The 18,983-nt window shown below is 39.4% G+C and overlaps 1 protein-coding gene across 1 annotated transcript in view; it reads right to left on the bottom strand.

The window, feature by feature from the left end:
• LY75 (lymphocyte antigen 75) overlaps positions 1-18,983 on the bottom strand; it is a 72,955-nt gene that overhangs the window by 3,570 nt on the left and 50,402 nt on the right. Inside the window, exons 26-34 of the mRNA XM_030581112.1 lie at positions 17,644-17,812; positions 15,283-15,447; positions 14,420-14,542; positions 12,684-12,878; positions 12,062-12,282; positions 9,949-10,123; positions 8,461-8,628; positions 7,011-7,133; positions 5,527-5,694 (exon numbers count right to left, since the gene is read on the bottom strand). Coding sequence (XP_030436972.1) covers positions 5,527-5,694; positions 7,011-7,133; positions 8,461-8,628; positions 9,949-10,123; positions 12,062-12,282; positions 12,684-12,878; positions 14,420-14,542; positions 15,283-15,447; positions 17,644-17,812 — 1,507 coding nt within the window. The remainder of the gene's footprint in view (positions 1-5,526; positions 5,695-7,010; positions 7,134-8,460; positions 8,629-9,948; positions 10,124-12,061; positions 12,283-12,683; positions 12,879-14,419; positions 14,543-15,282; positions 15,448-17,643; positions 17,813-18,983) is intronic.

Raw genomic sequence — 18,983 nt, 5'->3', positions numbered from 1 at the left:
TAGTTAATCAGTGTTTTTGACTGAAATATATTTGTTATACAGTAAAGTTTTATACTAATATGTATATATTTACTATAAAGTCATTTTATTGAAGTTCAGGAACTCTATTTTAAGTCTTACAGACAGACACACACTAATATTTTCCACACCATCAATTCAAAAGCCAGTTTCCTTTAAGTGCCAAATATTATAGCTGAGCACAAGCTCCACTATGATTAAGGTTAGGAAGCCCTTTCTGTTTAAAGCTGGACTGTTCTGATTGTGCTACAATCCGTCTGGTTACTTGGATTGCCTTGATATTTGGTTTGCCTCATGGAGATTCAGAATAGGGTCAGTGATCTATATTTGGGATACAGCTCCCCAGAAAACCAAAACAAAAAGCCACCCCAAACAGCTTTTCTTAAATTAAAGGTGACCTATTCTGGCAATACTTTTTTGCATGTATTTGGGAAGTGACTGCTGAATTTCACAAGTGTGGTAGTCTATCAGGAGAGTATGTTAAGTGAGTGCAGGGCAGGGCAGGTGCAGATAGCTTCTTTCCTTTACAGTGAAAAGACAGAGTGAGTATGTGTAGTATGGGTGTTTTGGGAGCACTGCTCAAAGAGGCCAGAGTTAAGGTTATATGTGGGTGTACCTTAACTCTGTATTTCTTGATTTTCTGAAGTCTGAACTTGACATTCTGGAATGGCACAAGCTATTGCTGGACAATATTAACTCTATATTAACAAAGTTTTCTGCTATTTAATCTAGTAGCTAATTTTGAATCACTTTGCTGATATTTCTTAATCTATTAAGAAATTATTTGCATTTAAATCAATGTGGAATTGCACTCAATATAACTGAGTGTACTTTGGGTCCTCTGACATGAACATTTTTTGAAAAATAGAAGTAGCAGCAAATTTTGAAGTGGAGTCACACCTTAAAGGTCTACACTGAAGCATAAAAATGGTGACAAAATTCCAAGCCTGTAGTTGTGGGTTCTGTACTTCCAGGCAGATTTAATGGCCTCCAAAGCTTGCTAAGGCCCTCAATGTGACCTCCCTTTCTTTATGTAGTGGCAAAGGTCACAGCTTTATTGAGCTATTTTCATCACAGGCCAGTACAGAAGGGTGGAATGGGGAATACTCCCCCCCCTTTGTCGCTCCTCAGAGCTCAGTAGGTGCAATCCTGCCTAGACCTAGGCCTGCTTCCCCCTCAGGGGGTGCTGTAGAGCAAAGGGGTGGGTGGGGAACCCCAGGCCCACCCTCTACTCTGGGTTCCAGCCCAGGGACCTTAATAGGAGCAGCTGTTGGCAGCTTCCCCTTCACCACTGGTGCTGTTTTGATTCCCTGGGCCACTTCCCCATAGTCTCCTTTTCCTAGCTGCACTCTTACCTTAGGATTCAGCAATGCTTCCTCTCCTCCAGCTCCTTCCACCTGGGCTCTCTTGAGAGAACTGGAAGGAGAGCTTTTAAGCACTGTGAGTGGGACCTAAATTAGTTCCAGCTGTCTCCATTAGCCTAATGGTCTTAACTGACCCTTTGCTAGTTAACTGGAGTCAGGCGCCTGCATTAGCCTAACCATAGACACCAACTCTGTGGGTGCTCCGGGGCTGGAGCACCCACAGGGAAAAATTGATGGGTGCTTAGCACCCAGCAGCAGCTCCCTGACCTCCTCCCGAGTGCACTGTGTGCCCGCCTTTTCCCCCTAGCTCCCAGTGCTTGCGCTGAAAAAAGGGAGGGGGGAGGAGGGAGAACGTGGCACACTCGGGGAAGAGGTGGGTACAGGGGAGCATTTGGAGAAGGTGTCCAATAGGAGCAGGGAGGGGACGGAGTTGGGGTGGGGACTTTGGGTATGGGGTTGGAATGGGGGTGGGGAAGGGGCCGGGGGTGGGGGCGGGAGACAAGCACCCACTGGTGCCGGGGAAAGTTGGTGCCTATGAGCCTAACTACTTTAATTGGCATCAGGGGTCTTGACTGTCCTGGAGTAGCCTTTGTTTGGCTACCCAGGGAACAGGGACATGCTCATCCTGAGGCTGATATATTTGCCTTCCACAACTCTTTTATAGTCGTCTGGTCTGAATCCGTCATAAAACCTATCATTGTTAACGTTGGTTTTCCTCACTGTTTAAATGTACTTTGTGCCTCAGTGCATAGTTAATTCTGTCCCTGAGCTTCCTAGAAGCAGGAGGAAACCCATTTCTGAGGCAGGGTCAGAGAAGATCTTGTAGCTCTCTTCCTTAACAATAGGAACAGGAACATTAGCTTCCCACTGTTCCTCCCTCTCAACTTCCATCAAGGTGTAGGCAAAATCTGAAAGATTCCACTGCTTCCAAGGACCCTTTCTGACCCAAGAAACTGATTTCTATTCTGAAAGGAGTGAAATGTGAAGTAGCAGTATGGGAACTGGATCCTTTCCCCATCCACCAGGCAAGTAAAGTTATACCAGCAAACCTTTAAGAGTAAACAAGACCTTAATCTAGTGTAGTTTGTCTGCCTGCAAGAATGGATAAACCTGCACATGGGACTCACAGCAAGAATTACTTTAGCTCCTCAATGGAAAAAGTGTAGTGCCGCATCCTATACAGAAATAGCTAGAAAAGACAGGTATTTTAGTAAGGGGGAAACTTGCTACTATGAAGAAAACTTACAGAGATTATTCTATGACATGGACACACATTCTAGATTTTGCTGAAATCTATGTAGCTGTCATGTTAACACTGCATACACAGATGAAGCCACTAAGATGCTAGTGGCTCCAAACTGATCTCTCAGTGACCAGGTGGTGACACCCTCAACTTTTCCCTGGCATGCTACATACATGCACCTGCTGCCCATAGGACCAGCCCCAGTACTAAAACCATGAATTCCTGCCTCTCCATGTGAGGTCCACTGGTGGGGCAAGAAAGAAGACAAATACTTGTATACTGTAGCCCCCATATTTATTTCTGTTGTAGCTGTTAATAAACTTGGGAAAACACACTTCTGTCATACAGCAGACTGGATATTAGGGAATGCAGACTGATGGTATACATTTGGTACATGCCAGCAGAAGAATTCTGGAACTAGCAAATTTTGCAATTTTGCAACTAGGAAAAGACTCAAAAACTAACAGCAATTTTTTTGTAAATACACCAGAAGCAGGAAGCTTGCCAAGCAATCAGTGGGGCCACTGGACGATGGAGGTTCAAAGGAGCATTCAAGGAAGATAAAGTCATTGTGAAGAAGCTAAATGAATTGTTTGCATCGTTCCTCACTGCAGAGGATGTGAGGGAGATTCCCACACCTGAACCATTCTTTTTCATGACAAATCTGAGGAACTGTCCCAGACTGAAGTGTCAATAGAGGAGATTTTAGAACTGATTTGTAAATTAAACAGTAATAAGTCACCAGGACCAGATGGTATTCACCCAAGAGTTCTGAAGGAACTCAAATATGAAATTGCAGAACTATTAAGTTTGGTATGTAACCTATCACTTAACTCAGCTTCTGTACCAGATGACTGGAGGATAGTTAATGTGACATCAATTTTTTAAAAAGGCTCCAGAGGCGATCCTGGCAATTACAGGTCAGTAAACCTAACTTCAGTACCAGAAAAACTGGTTAAAACTGTAGTAAATAACAGAAGTATGAGACACATAGATGAACTCGATCTGCTGTGGAGGAACCAGCATGGCTTTTTTAAAGGGAAATCATGCCTCACCAATCTATTAGAATTCTCTGAGGGGGTCAATAAACATGTGGACAAGTGTGATCCAGAGGATATAGTGTACTTGGACTTTCAGAAAGCCTTTGACAAGGTCCCTGACCAAAGGGTCTAAAGCAAAGTAAGCAGTCATGAGATAAGAGGGAAGGTCCTTTCATGAATCAGTAGCTGGTTAAAAGACAGAAAACAAAGGGTAGGAATAAGTGGTCAATTTTCAGAATAGAGAGAGGTAAACTGCAGGATCCCTAAGGGATCTGGACTGGGACCAGTGCTGTTCAACATATTCATAAATGATCTCGAAAAAGGGGTAAACAGTGAGGAGGCAAAATTTGCAGACGATACAAAGGTACTCAGGATAGTTAAGGCCAAAGCAGATTGCAAGGAGTTACAAAAGAATCTCACAAAGCTGGGTGACTGGGCAACAAAATGGCAGACAAAATGTTGATAAATGCAAAGTAATGCACAGTGGAAAACATAATCCCCATTATACATACAAAATGATGGGATCTAAATTGATTGTTATTATTCAAGAAAGAGAATTTGGAGTCATTGTGGATAGTGCAGCAGCAGTCAAAAAAGTTAACAAAATGTTAGGAACAGGATAGATAATAAAACAGTGAATATCATAATGCCACTGTATAAATCCATGGTATGCCTACACCTTGAATACTGTGTGTAGTTCTGGTTGCCCCATCTCAAAAAAGGTATATTAGAACTGGAAAAGATACAGAGAAGGGCAACAAAAATGATTAAGGGTGTGGAACAGCTTCCATATGAGGAGAGATTAAAAAACTGGGATTGTTCAGTTTGGAGAATAGATGACCAAGGGGCGATATGATAGAGGTCTATAAAATCATGAACGGTGTGTAGAAAGTGAATAAGGAATTATTATTCCTTCAAATAACAGAAGAACCAGGGGTCACTCAATGAAATTAATAGGCAGCAGATTTAAAACAAACAAAAGGAAGTTCTTCTTCACATAATGCACAGTCAACCTGTGGAACTCATTGCCAGGGGGATGTTGTGAAGGCCAAAACTATAACTGGATTAAAAAAAGAATTAGATAAGTTCATGGAGGATAGGTCCATCATTGGCTATTAGTCAAGATGGTCAGGGATGCAGCCCCATGCTCTGGCTGTCGCTAGTCTCTGACTTCCAGAATAGATGATAGGATGGATCACTTGACAGTTGCCCTGTTCTGTTCATTCCCTTTGAAAGCATTTGGCAGTGGCGACTGTCGGAAGATGAGATACTGGGCTAGATGAACCATTGGTCTGACTCAGTACGGCCATTCTTATAATGAGGGCCTCTAACTATTTATTGAAAGTGACAAAGAGTCCTGTGACACCTTATAGACTAACAGATGTATTGGAGTATAAGCTTTCCTGGGTGAATACTCACTTTGTCAGATGCAGTATTCTCCCATGAAAGCTCATGCTCTAATACGTCTATTAGTCTATAAGGTGACACAGGACTCTTTGTCACTTTTTACAGATCCAGACTAACACAGCTTCCCCTCTGATACTTAACTATTTATTAATATCCATCTATGCATTTCTAGTGTGCCCATCAACACGACATATCCCATGCATAGAAATGCGACAACCAGGTACTGAACATACAAAGATTAAAGCAGATATTAGCTGTTGTACAAAAACAAAAGCAGCCTAAAAATAAACAGGATAAATGAATCTATGCACCATTTAAGTTCCACTTAAGCCACAGGTCTTCTGGAGTGAATTTCATCTGAGTGATCTGTACACAGACCTTGCCTGACATAAAAATCCTTTAGTGTAACAATAAAAAAAAAGTAAATTGTATATTAAACACAAGAAAGACATACCTAGAGGAGCTTTACAAACAACTCTGCCTTTACTATGACTGCAGTCAACTTCAGACCATGATCCATTTGTGGATAGGATAACACTGCATTTACCATTGACTTTTGAAGTTCCGTTTGCCCAATTGGCATATTTAACTGCTGAACCATCAAGCCAGTTCAAGAACTTAGCTGTAGGGAAAGATCACAAATACTGCTTTGATAAATCACCATAAAATTTTGCAATATTGCAACATAATGTGAAAATCGCCATTTATTAATTTCATCTCATTTCTAAAAAACAACTGTAGGTGCCCATCCAGTGAGATGGGTGCCTATTGCATAAATAACAAATGACAACATAAACTGCCCATAAAGATAAATATATCCACCTCAGTGCACCCTTCCTGAGAGAGACAGGCTTTGCAGCATGCCCAGGTTAACAAATCTGGGATCTGGCAGACTAAGAGTTGGGAGTGAAGTAAGTTCAATTACTGAGCACCCTGCATAGAAAATGCCCTGTCAGCACCTCAGTCTCATCTATATTGAAGGAGTTCCAGCTCAAGTGCCTCTGCTCATCCTAAATGTGGCACAGGGAGAGATGATACCTCAGGTAACCAGGTCTCAAATCATTTCGGGCTTAAAGTCCACCTAGAATCTTATTGGAACCCAGTGTAGACCATGGTGTACTGGGCTAATGTGCTCCCAATGTGCGACTCCGCTTAGTAAGAGCACTACAGCATTCCAGCAGTAGATTCAGCTTCTAAATAGTCCCCATGTGTAGCCCCATGTAGGGCACATTACAGTAATCTAGTCTTGAGGTGATAAAAGCATGGATAATTCTGACAAGGTTCGCATTGGAGAGAAAGGTTTATATTTGTCTTGCCAGGTGCAGATGGAAAATACTTTGTCGCAGCTGCTACCTGGGCATCTAAGACTGGCCCAGAATCTAATACCATCTCAAATTTTCATACTGTTTTACAAATGGTAGTTGCATGCCCATATAAATTCCACTTACTCTTCTTCCTGCTTCCACCAATCCACCATTATCTCAGTTTTGCCTGGATTAAATCACAGCCAACTAGTTCTCATCAAACCCCCAAACTCCAGTACAATATCCCTTTGTTGATTATCTAATTTTCATTCCAAAACCACAAAAATAAAAGTGATTCTGTGAAACTCGTAAAATAAATTTCAGAATAATTTTAAAAAGCCAACAAAAAACACCTCTCCCCACTAACTCATGTGTCTTAATCTAGCAGCTAAATGTTTGAATTTAACCCACTGAATATATGAGAAAATAATTCTAAATCACAAATCAAGAAACATTAGGAACTGACACAAACTGGGAAGAGGTAGAAGTTACTATACCGTATAAATTAATGCTAACAAATTGCATAGCAAGGGCAGTTAACTTTTCAAATTCTAAGTATTTTTATATTATGTTCATTCATTTTTATTTAACATATAAGATATATACACACACATAGTTAGTAGTTACTTCTTACCCTTGAAGTTCTGAGACAATCCAAGCCACACTCTTCTGGTGATGAGGTCATTTTGCCTTATGTGCTTGCTGACAAATGTATTCTCTTCGGCATCCTTTATAGTCAATAGTGTTGCAGAAGGATCTAAGCAAAGAGTTTAGTGGTCAGTACAGAAAGAAATTTTAGAGGTTTCCCTCATAGTCTTTTTAAATTAAATGGATTTTCTAAAAATTCAAAAGGGATCATTTAAGGCACAGAAATGAGAAAGAACATTTGCTAATTTGGACTCCTAAAATTTTGTGATATGTAATCTGCAGAGGAAAAACACAGATTAGGAGAACAGTGCAATGTCATGAGCAGCCTCAGATCAAAGTTAACTCCTTGTTTTATCATCTGGGCAGGTGATGCAAAATAAAATTAAGACAATTCTCCTGCAAGTCTGGAAAGATGTTAAATGATACTGTATGGAAACAGAAGCACTGATCCTGTCAGGTGCTAAGAATCTTCTGTAAACCCCCTTGATTCCTATTAACCTAATAGAGGCTCAGCACCTTGAATCAGGGCAATTTTCTGTATCTAAATAACAATCATATATTGATATACGTCACTGCACTTATATATATATAAGGGGTGCACTGGGGGTGGGGAGAGCAGGAGGCGTGCTTCAATGCACCAGATCCTCTGCTGGCATAAAGGACTTTCTGCCAACAGCATAAGTTAAAGAAGGACTATTCTTGCTCTAACACACGCTGGGTCCAAGTGGCCCTGAACTGGGTGTCACACCTGGTAATGGGAATACCTGCTTCTTTTATTTCAGTTTATTTTACACAGTTTAATTAACCTTAAATCTTAAAAAAAAATGACATAGCTAAAATTATGACAATTCAAACATCCTAAAATTGTGAAGGGAGGAAAAGATTCTGTACATGAGGAATTGCATGCTGCTTATATTATCTGTCACAAAACAATCCCCAGTATTTACTAAAGAAAAAAAAACTCTTCTTTTAGCACAAAAATTGGCCTTTCAGCTTCTGTGTGCGTCATTAAGTTTAAAGTGTGAAGTGTCTACTTTCAAATCCTACGTGGGATTTCTCTGCATTCATCCTAGGCCCAGGGCTATAATAAGAATGACTGTAACAATACAGGCTTTAATTTGTATAAAGTGGTTTGTGTAAAATAAAAAGGTTTTCCCTTGAAAATCAGCCTTGATCTTCTGAATCCTTTATCAATGGTTATACGAGGTATCACTTTTTGTACATTCATGTTCCAGATAAGTAATCAGAACACTGCACAACTTTACCAAAAATATTAATCAAATGCTCCAGAAATCATAAGATAAAACCAGCCATTAGACATATTCCCAAGTCAAAGAAACATAAAGCATAAGTTTTGCCAGTGTGTTTTTTCTAATCCTCCCTTAATGAGGAGCTAGTTACAAGATATAACACATTATAAATAAAACCAAACATACCCAGCTTCTGGCAGACTCTTTTAGCCTCTTCTGCAGTATATACTGAAAAATTGTATAATGCCATGTCAAATGCATAGCAATGATCTTTATACTGCAACCACTGCGATGTTCTAGTACCCTGTGGACACCTGGAGGAGCCTTTGGTTTGCTGTGGCTGTAGTCGTCTCTCTGTAAAAGTATTAAAAAACTTTGTATTATGCAAATTAAAAGAGGCTCTGCAGAGTCAAATCACTCTGGGGTAGGGATGCTATATACAAAAATACACACACATGCTGGAAACGGTCTGACTAACCGACAAAATTGATTTATATCCCATTTAGCTTGCTTCTTGAAATATAGTAGATTCATTCATTATCAGCCAATGATTACAGGAAAAGTTCCAGATATTCTGGGACTTTCACCTTCCCATTAGTGGGGGAACTGCTCATTCTTATTGGATTTCAAGCATTCAAATGGCCTTGAAATATGGTATGCTCATTCACTGTGCACCTGATTTAAGGGCTGACATTTATACCATAGGTCACAAAGAGGTAATCAGTCTAACAATTTATACAAATTATATTAATTTATATTTATATTAATTTAATTATATTAATTTATTCCATGAAACATTGGGTCATGTTGAAAGTGATCCCTCTAATTTGAAGAAACTAAAATAATCTGAGGTCACCAGTTTTATTTATCAGATTTTTCCAAGGTAATTGTCTAAAATGAGGGAGTATGAAACAGATACAGATGGTGACAGTTTCATGTTCCCACTACTCAAACTAAGATTCATAAATTAATATGGTAATTTCCACAGCACCTTCCACACAAGGATCTCAAAGTGCTTTATTGCTTTATAAAGGGAAGATATGTATTTCCCATTTTATAAGTGGAGAAACTAAGGCACAGAAAGGTTGCCATTTGCCCAAGGCCCAAAGCTAATCTTGGCATAGTTGAGAATAAAACTCAGGAGTACTGACTACGAGTCTCCTATTCTAACTACTACTCAACAATGCCCCCCAAAGCCTTTCAGTAATGTGTTACACCCTGCTCAGATCAGTTTAAAGTTTCACTCCATTAATGGGCATAGGAAAGAAATGTCTCCGGCAGTTATGAAAATCTTAAAACAGAAATCCAGTGACAGCACATGACTTTGACAGAGTTGGTATTTCATGGAAGCTGAGCCAACAAAACTCTGCAGTGAAAACATTTTGGGCATAAAGAAACCCTCTCACATTAGGCTGTTTAACAAGCAGTATCTATTTTTAATGCTTGTTTAGGTATCTGGCCACCACTGTTATCAAATACCGAAGTATGATGCCACAAAGCTTACAAGATATGCTGACGAGTACTTTGCCACTCCTTCTAAACAATCAGTCTTAAAGAACAAAATGTCTGCTTTAGTCTAAATCACATTTCTTTCAGTCTTCATTTTCTGTTCATAATACAGCATGTAAAATAGAGTGTGTGTTAAATTACAGGAAGAAAGGAAATCAGGCTTACTGTCTGAAGAAGTATAGCAAATGGCACCATCAACAACATCTGTGCACCTTTTACGTTTCCAAAATCCTTTAGTATCCAGAAAAACGCAGTTCCCAATAGATGTAGAGTTTTCTAGTTCCCAGGGACGGTAATCAAATTCACTTCCATCAGACCATTCTAAATTAGATTTACTTCCCTGATTAAAGAATAATATTTTTTATACCACTGCATTCAGGTCTTAATTACTCAAATATAAACACAGATAACGTACAGAGAGTGATGCACTAAAGAGTCAAAAACCCATTTCCTCCAAGTCAGTACTGAACCAATGCCCAACATGGTTAGCAGCTTCTATCTTCCCGGTAATACTTAAAACTGAGGCCCTGGCCACTTGTGATCATTGATGAGTCTGTGGTATTCTAAGAGTAGGGTTGTGGCCAGGCCAAATCCCAACCTGGTAACATTATGTCTCCCTAATTTTTCCCTATGATTTCAATTACATAAGGCATTCTTCACTTCCTGTCCTAACAAATCTATTACTTAGTCATGCTGTGAGCTGTGAAACCACAGGGGTGGGAACAATATGTAAAGTTTATCAGTTTTTGATGAAAGCTACTAAGCTAGATTCACTTGGAAGTGTAGGCTGGTGGAAACCATAGCAGTGGAAAGTATGCAATGGGAAGTGAAGGGATTAGTGGAGCCCAAAAGATGGGTAGGGTGGTGGACAGATGCACTGAATTGATGTTTCCCTGAGCACTACTTGCTGGTGGGCCCCAAGGGGAGCTTAAAGCTACCCTCCTCTTTGAAAACCCTGGGGAAGAATGCTGGTATAATGGGCAAGGTGGAGCAGAGAGGCTGCATGCTGTACCTTCTCTATGCTAGTCGGGTGAATTTGGCGCGTCATAGACTCATAGACTCATAGACTCTAGGACTGGAAGGGACCTCGAGAGGTCATCGAGTCCAGTCCCCTGCCCTCATGGCAGGACCAAATACTGTCTAGACCATCCCTGATAGACATTTATCTAACCTACTCTTAAATATCTCCAGCGATGGAGATTCCACAACTTCCCTAGGCAATCTATTCCAGTGTTTAACTACCCTGACAGTTAGGAACTTTTTCCTAATGTCCAACCTAAATCTCCCTTGCTGCAGTTTAAGCCCATTGTTTCTTGTTCTATCATTAGAGGCTAAGGTGAACAAGTTTTCTCCCTCCTCCTGATGACACCCTTTTAGATACCTGAAAACTGCTATCAGGTCCCCTCTCAGTCTTCTCTTTTCCAAACTAAACAAACCCAATTCCTTCAGCCTTCCTTCATAGGTCATGTTCTCAAGACCTTTAATCATTCTTGTTGCTCTTCTCTGGACCCTCTCCAATTTCTCCACATCTTTCTTGAAATGCGGTGCCCAGAACTGGACACAATACTCCAGTTGAGGCCTAACCAGCGCAGAGTAAAGCGGAAGAATGACTTCTCGTGTCTTGTTTACAACACACCTGTTTATGCATCCCAGAATCACGTTTGCTTTTTTTGCAACAGTATCACACTGTTGACTCATATTAAGCTTGTGGTCCACTATGACCCCTAGATCTCTTTCTGCCATACTTCTTCCTAGACAGTCTCTTCCCATTCTGTATGTGTGAAACTGATTGTTCCTTCCTAAGTGGAGCACTTTGCATTTATCTTTATTGAACTTCATCCTGTTTACCTCAGACCATTTCTCCAACTTGTCCAGATCATTTTGAATTTTGACCCTGTCCTCCAAAGCAGTTGCAATCCCTCCCAGTTTGGTATCATCCGCAAACTTAATAAGCGTACTTTCTATGCCAACATCTAAATCGTTGATGAAGATATTGAACAGAACCGGCCCCAAAACAGACCCCTGCGGAACCCCACATGTAAGTATGAAATCAGGCACTCATTCTAAAATACATTTTTAATCCCTAATATCTAAGTGTAATAACGTGTAGGAAAAATTAACATATATTATTAGTTGTAGGGGGAAAAGAAAGCTAATAATTTTCTAGCATGAAATTCAAGCCTCTAAAAAAGCCTGGAAAGATCACAAAGATTTTGGAAATCAACTGCAGAAAATTACTGCAGAAAAAGAAACGATGGTCATGACAGTAGAAACTTACATCAAGGCTTGATAGCCCAAGCCACAGTGGATATCCATCACGCTTTACAATATCTTCCAAAAACACCTGATGGGATTCACTGTGTATGCTGACTAAATCACTTCCATTCTGTTTGCATTCTCTTAATGCTTCATACCAGGTTATTTTTTTCTGAAGGACCCTGTATGTGCTATTTCCATGTAGTATATACTCAGGCAATGGAGGCTTGTTTTCTCTGGGCCCTATTTCAAGATTAAGATCATAGTTAATTCTATACACTTCATTCATGTTATTAGAAATATGTGGAAATCCATCAGTCTATAACAACTCAATTCAAGCACTGAAGTGTTCAATATAAATTACTTATGGGATACACATTATCTTTTTTTATACTAAATGATGGGAGAAAGATGGAGGCACACAGCCAACATCCATCCTGGGCAAAGTACTAGAATACTGACAGACAGCTTCATCCTGCAAACTGAAATCCATGACAGTTTTGCCAATGAGTTCAATGGGAGCAGATGCAGGGTCTTCATTGGGAGTCATGTTCATGGAGGGCTTGCAGGACTAAGCCTTAAAATAAACTTTACCTCCCCAGCCCCCAAACCTTTGGGTGTAATTGTTTCTGGATATTACTTACCCATTTCAATTTTACAGGCAAGAATACTGTGTTGATTAAACTGGAGAGCTTGCCAATTTTGCGTAAGATTGTAAATATCCCAAAACCCATCACGGTTCACTCCAGCAAAAAACTGATTCTTCTTTACGTTAGGTCTTCCCTGTTTCCAGTTATTGTAAGACACATAAGTTTCATCATACCATTTTAGGGAATTATCTGTGGAAAATATGAAAAAGTTTCCATAGTTAGCCTTGAGCAAAGCACTGATTTTTTAAGAAACGTGAAATTCATCTACAACTGAAGATGGTGTGCTCCTGACCAGTATTCATAAACACTCACTTTAGATCAGAAATTATCTGTTTTTTGAAGTTGCTAGAGTTTCCTCTAAGCCCTCACCAAAATTCGAAGTGTCACGAGAAAATGTTCTCTGTAGATTACCCAAATTAGAATTGTGAAAATTCAGATTACAAAAACCAAACCAAACCAAACAAACAACAGGTGCCCTGCAAGTAACCCAGTACTATTTTATGAAGAAGAGCGGTCTGGTGGATAATAGCTATAACTAGGAATCAGGAACTCCTGAATTCTATACTGGCTATGATGCACACTCCCTCGGTAGCTTAATGTGACTAATGTCTCTGCCTTGTTTTCACATTTTGTAAAATGGAGACTGCCGTTACCCTGTGTGTTCTGCAATTCCTTAGCCATGCAATTTGCCAGAATATCCATCACTCTGGAATAAGATGCTCTCAAATCTAAGATTTCTTCTTTCTTTTTTTTTTAAATGATGTTTCCTGCCCATGAAGATTACTTTTAAAACAAGAACTGAATGTAATTGATGCAGTGTTGTATTTCTGAGTCTGCAAACAGTCTGAAATAATAGCTCTGAGAAGTGTGAACTACATCATTCATCACAATGAGTTCAGTATTTGAAACCTAAAGATGAAAATTTAAGGCTACAATACTAAAATCAGATCTTTGCATCTGCATGGAATCCCTTAAGTTCCAATCCTGCTAACTGCTCTACAGTTTATTGTTTAAATAGAAACATCCAGTTCATGCACTTGCCCCACAATCCAAAACTACCCCTGCTCCACCTCTCCAAGGGCTCCAGATTGCAACAGAATTCAGACACCCTGCTTCAGAATCTACATTCAGAATGAAGCAGAGTACATGGACTCTTGGGGATCATGAAAAAATTACTGATCTACATCACTGAGATGTTATTCATTCATCTTTGTAAAGTGCTTTGAAGATGAAAAGCACTATTATTCTAACGGAAAAATTGCAGAAAACTTACTGCACATAATAGAGAATGCAGGGTTGGTCACAAATTGCAGCTGTAGGAGCTTTAGTAGTTTGCTACTCAGTCTGGGCTTGAAATTCCAAAGCAGTGAGCACCCAAACTGTTACTAACTTCAGTGGGAGTTGTGGGTGCTCAGTATCTCTGTAAGTCTGGCCGATGTATATTGCTAAAAATGTCAGCACATATCATTGTGCTCTTTTTAAATCCTGCCTTTTGGTAAAATCAATAACCTGGATTAAGCAGACTGTGTAGGATCTAAATATCACTAGAACAGACAAAAGATATCCAATTATTTCCCTCTAAAAATATAAATGAAAATATAGGCAGTTGTAAGCATTAGTATATATTTATTTTTATAGTATCTTGGATTTCTCTACCACATGTAGTATGTAAGAAATGTATCAATCTAATGATAGTAAATTAACAAATTTTATTAAGAAAAAAATCTTACCGCTGTCATCATAAATTACACCCAACCATACCCATGTAGCTAGGCCACTGAACGAATGTAGCTGCTCAACAACAAAGTTATTTTCTTCCTCATCTCTAATATTCAAGACAAATGCATCTGGATCTGTTGAAACAATTTTTAAAATAATAATTAGTTTATTACAAGTTTATCTATCATCTACAAAACAAATTAAGTTTTAATCGCCATTGTTTAATCATTACTACACACACACACACACCCCCAAACATTCTAAAAGGACAGACAACACATCAGCCAACAAAAATATTAGGACAAATTACCATTTTTCAAAAGGCAATGTCAACACTACCTGTTCTGTGAGTATTTTGTAGACAAGTGGAGGATTTCAGCTTCTAGCACTGTCAGCTTACTTTTCAGGAGCACTTCATACACTTAAAAACAAGATTCCTTTTCCAGTAAGGAAAAACCCATCACTGGCCCATGCCAACTGATTTGGGCTTGTGGGACTTAGGCTATGAAGCTGTTTCATTGCTGTGTAGACTTTGGGGCTTGGGCTGGGGCCATACTCTGGACTTTGTGGGGAGGGAGAGTCCCAGAACTCAGGCTCCATCCCAAGCCCGGAAGACTACACAGCAATGAAACAGCCCCACAACCCAAGCCCTGCGAGACTGAGTCAGCTGGCATGGGCCAGCCACAGGCTTTCCTTTGCTGTGTAGGACCCTTTATGCATTAAAAATTGACCTTCTGATTTTAAAAAATGGACAACAATATTTGCTATCTTTCAAACTCCACCTAGGCTTCACCTCCCTAGTTTTTCAGTTTCTGTACAATCAGCGTAAAAGACACTGCCAATCTGAAATCTAGTAATTAAAAGAAGTACTTACTTATTTTCTTGCATAAGTGGTGGGCTTCTTGTGATTTCATTTCTTGCCATCTATCTTTTGTTATCATGAAAGTGTAACAACTATTTTGAAATGATATCCATGGTGTATTTTTAAACTTATGTGGACATTTAATATGTTCAACAACTTGTTCTTTCTCAGTCTCATCTGGAAAAAAAAAAGAAGACTCTCTTAGGTCATGCACAATTTTAAAATAAGACAGCTCATTCCTCACAACAAATTCCAGTGTGATACGAAAATCTGTTACAAAACATAAATTCAGCATAAAATATAAAATTGTTCCCAGTCTTCTCAGAACAGTGATATTTCCATAAACTTAAATATGGTAAGAAGTAATGATTTTATGAAATGGGATATGCAAATACTTTAAAAAGGCTTTTCACAGGAACTATTTTAGGTTAAGTAGTTTTAGAAACAAATACATATAATAAAACCAGAACAAATATTATCCAGTAACTTAGCTTTTGCAGTGATTCTTGTGCAAGCACAGACTCCCTTTTACATTTGTACATAGCAATCCTGAAAGGGTAAAACATTCCAATCTTGGGGCACCATGTAATTCCCATTGAAGTCCCCAACTAAAACCTCTCCAGAACAACCTAGCTTGAAGGATGATCCCTCACTCCCATAGACCTTGGGAGACAGGCCAGTCCTCACTTACAGGCAGCCCCTCAACCTGAAGCAAATAATCACCAGCAACTACACACCACACAACAAAAACACTAACCCAGGAACCTATCCCTGCAACAAACCCCGTTGCCAACTCCGTCTAGATATCTATTCAAGGGACACCATCATTAGTAGTAATCATATCAGCCACACCATCAGGGGCTCGTTCACCTGCACATCTACCAATGAGATATATGCCATCATGTGCCAGCAATGCCCCTCTGCCATGTACATTGGCCAAACCGGACAGTCTCTACACAAAAGAATAAATGGACACAAATCAGATGTCAAGAATTATAACATTCAAAAACCAGTCAGAGAACACTTCAACCTCCCTGGACACTCAATAACAGACTTAAAAGTGGCAATTCTTCAACAAAAAAACTTAAAAACAGACTCCAATGAGAAACTGCAGAACTGGAATTAATTTGCAAAATGGATACCATCAAATTAGGCTTGAATAAAGACTGGGAGTGGCTGGGTCACAACAAGAACTAAAAAAACTAATGTCCTCATGCTAATTTTCCCCTACTGTTACTCAAACCTTCTTGTTAACAGTTTGAAATGAGCCACCTTGATTACCACTAGAAAACTGATTTTTCATCCTGTTGATAATAGCCCACTTTAATTGATTTGTCTCGACCCCCCAGTTGGTAAGGCAATTTCCATCTTTTCATGTGCTGCTATATATATCTTCCTACTGTATTTTCCACTCCATGCATCTGATGAAGTGGGTTTTGGCACACAAAAGCTTATACCCAAATAAATTTGTTAGTGTATAAGGTGCCACAAGTACTCGTTGTTGTTCCCATTGAAGTTAATGAGACTACTCCTCTAGTAATTCAGACTGAAAGAATCAACTTAATTATACCATAATCACAAGGAATTTCTGGTTGCAATTTTGTATTTAAAGCAATAGCCCATATCATGCCCTTCCACAGAAAAACCTACAAGAGTGGTCTCACGAGGAAGAAATTTCTGTGAAGATCTCAGAGGGATTCCCTCACATCATCCTTTTCTTTTCTGTTTTTTTTGTTTGGTTTTTGAGGGGGGAATTGTTGTCCTCCCCCGTTGTCCTTGGCCAAACCTAGAAGATCCCAAGGGACCTCTTCCTAGGGTGCATTATTCTATTTGGAACAATTTCTGTGGAGTTGGCAAAGGCTCAATTTGCACCTCTCGATTTGATCTCCACCTGCAACTCCTTCCACCTACCCAGTCACCAATCTCCCCCCGCAGCCTGGACTCCAGACTGTATGAAGAGGCCTCCATAGGGCCCAAATGGGGGCCCAGATGGTGCAGGGGAGATGGCTAAATCCTCCTTCCACATGGAGGTGAGGGAGATCCATGTGCAGAGGGTGTCCTCAGTTGGCAGATCTGGAGGGCACAATCTGGGTCAACACAGCAATCCTGAATGCTATTAAATAATTACACAGTGTTTGGGTAACTTGCTCAGGTGTATACATGGCCCATTTCCAAGGCACCAGCGGGTTTTCTGGTACACAAACAACTAAACAAGCCTGTTCTAGAAAGTAGTCTATGTTCAGTGTATATAATGGAACATTTTTATTTTAAAATAATTATAAAACATCTTTGTTATTAAGTTTTACTATGTATATTACTTATGAAAGATGGTTTTTTAAAAATAATGAGAATGTATTTTCTCAGAATACATACTTCTTGGCAAGTAGCAAATAGCACCCGGATTTTCAGAGGAACATGCAGAAGTTTTCCAGAATCCATCAATATCCAAAAACACACATTCTTCACTTGTTTCTTCATCTTCTTCAGACCAGCGACTAAAATCAATGCGCTTTCCATCTGCCCAGCCATAATGTTTTCCATCCTAGCATCATACCAATAAAAGATGAGAGCTTACACACTTAAAAAAAAGTCTAGGTACATCAAATGACATGATACTACATTTCTACCCGGTGAAATCCTGTGTTCAGCAAGAGTTGCAGGTGCTCAGCAGCTTTTAGGATTTGGTCTCTTGTTAAAATAATAAACGAAGTCTGTCACATTCAGTTTTGGTTCTGAAAAAAACTACATTGACTATTGTGAATGGCAAATGATAACACGTAGATGTTAGAGAGATAAGGTGGGTTGGGTAATATCTTTTACTGGACCAACTTCTGTTGGTGAGAGAGATAAGCTTTCAACCTTACACAGAGGTTACCTGAAGAACTACTCTGTAAGCTTGAAAGTTTGCCTCTCTCACCAACAGAAGTTGTTCTAATACAAAATATTACCGCACCCACCTCGTCTCTCTAATATTCTGGGATCAACATGGCTACAACAACAGTGCAGAACTTAGATGTCTAACTATTATGCTTGATTTGCAGGCAAAGCCAGGTAGTTTGATTTCTAAATGGTACCATTTGCACCTGCCATTAACTGTGGGCACAATTATTTGTGCATGGAAATTAGAAGCAATTTCTAAGAGTCAGTCCTGTTGTTTCCCCATGTTAGATCAAATATAACGTATTAATGTTTAATATTAAGTACTTCTCAAATTTATAATTAGACATATTCCTGCCCTGAAGATGACAACAATAAATAAATAATAATAATTAATCGTATTAAAACACAAGAAAAGTAAGTGGATCTATGCTTTAGGAAAGTTAAATTTAAAAGTCTTCTTCTGTATTTAAGACCACTCTTATATTAGGAATTGATACCAGCTGTGCTAATCTTTTTTTTTTTTTTAGCTGAATATATCTTCCTGGTATGTTCAGCGCTAGAACTCTCCTGGCACTGTCTCATTGCCTACAGGCATGAGCTGCTGTGTAGGCAGTACCCCTCTACATGTTTCAGAGCTTTAATGCCATATGCAACAGGATGAGGCATTTGATCCCCACTTAAAGGTCACCTACAAAGGGAGGAGAGGTTGTCTTCTTTTTTGCTTCTTTGTGAAGTACACATAAGACATGAAAAGTTTGTTTTCTTTAAAAATTCTCTGTATGTTTTATACATTAAAAATACCAGGTTTTTCCTTCTCTGTTGTTCCTGGAAAA

This window comes from Gopherus evgoodei, chromosome 11 (genome assembly GCF_007399415.2).
Source record: "Gopherus evgoodei ecotype Sinaloan lineage chromosome 11, rGopEvg1_v1.p, whole genome shotgun sequence".
NCBI lineage: Eukaryota > Metazoa > Chordata > Testudines > Testudinidae > Gopherus > Gopherus evgoodei.
This window is presented reverse-complemented; position numbering and strand designations above follow the sequence as displayed.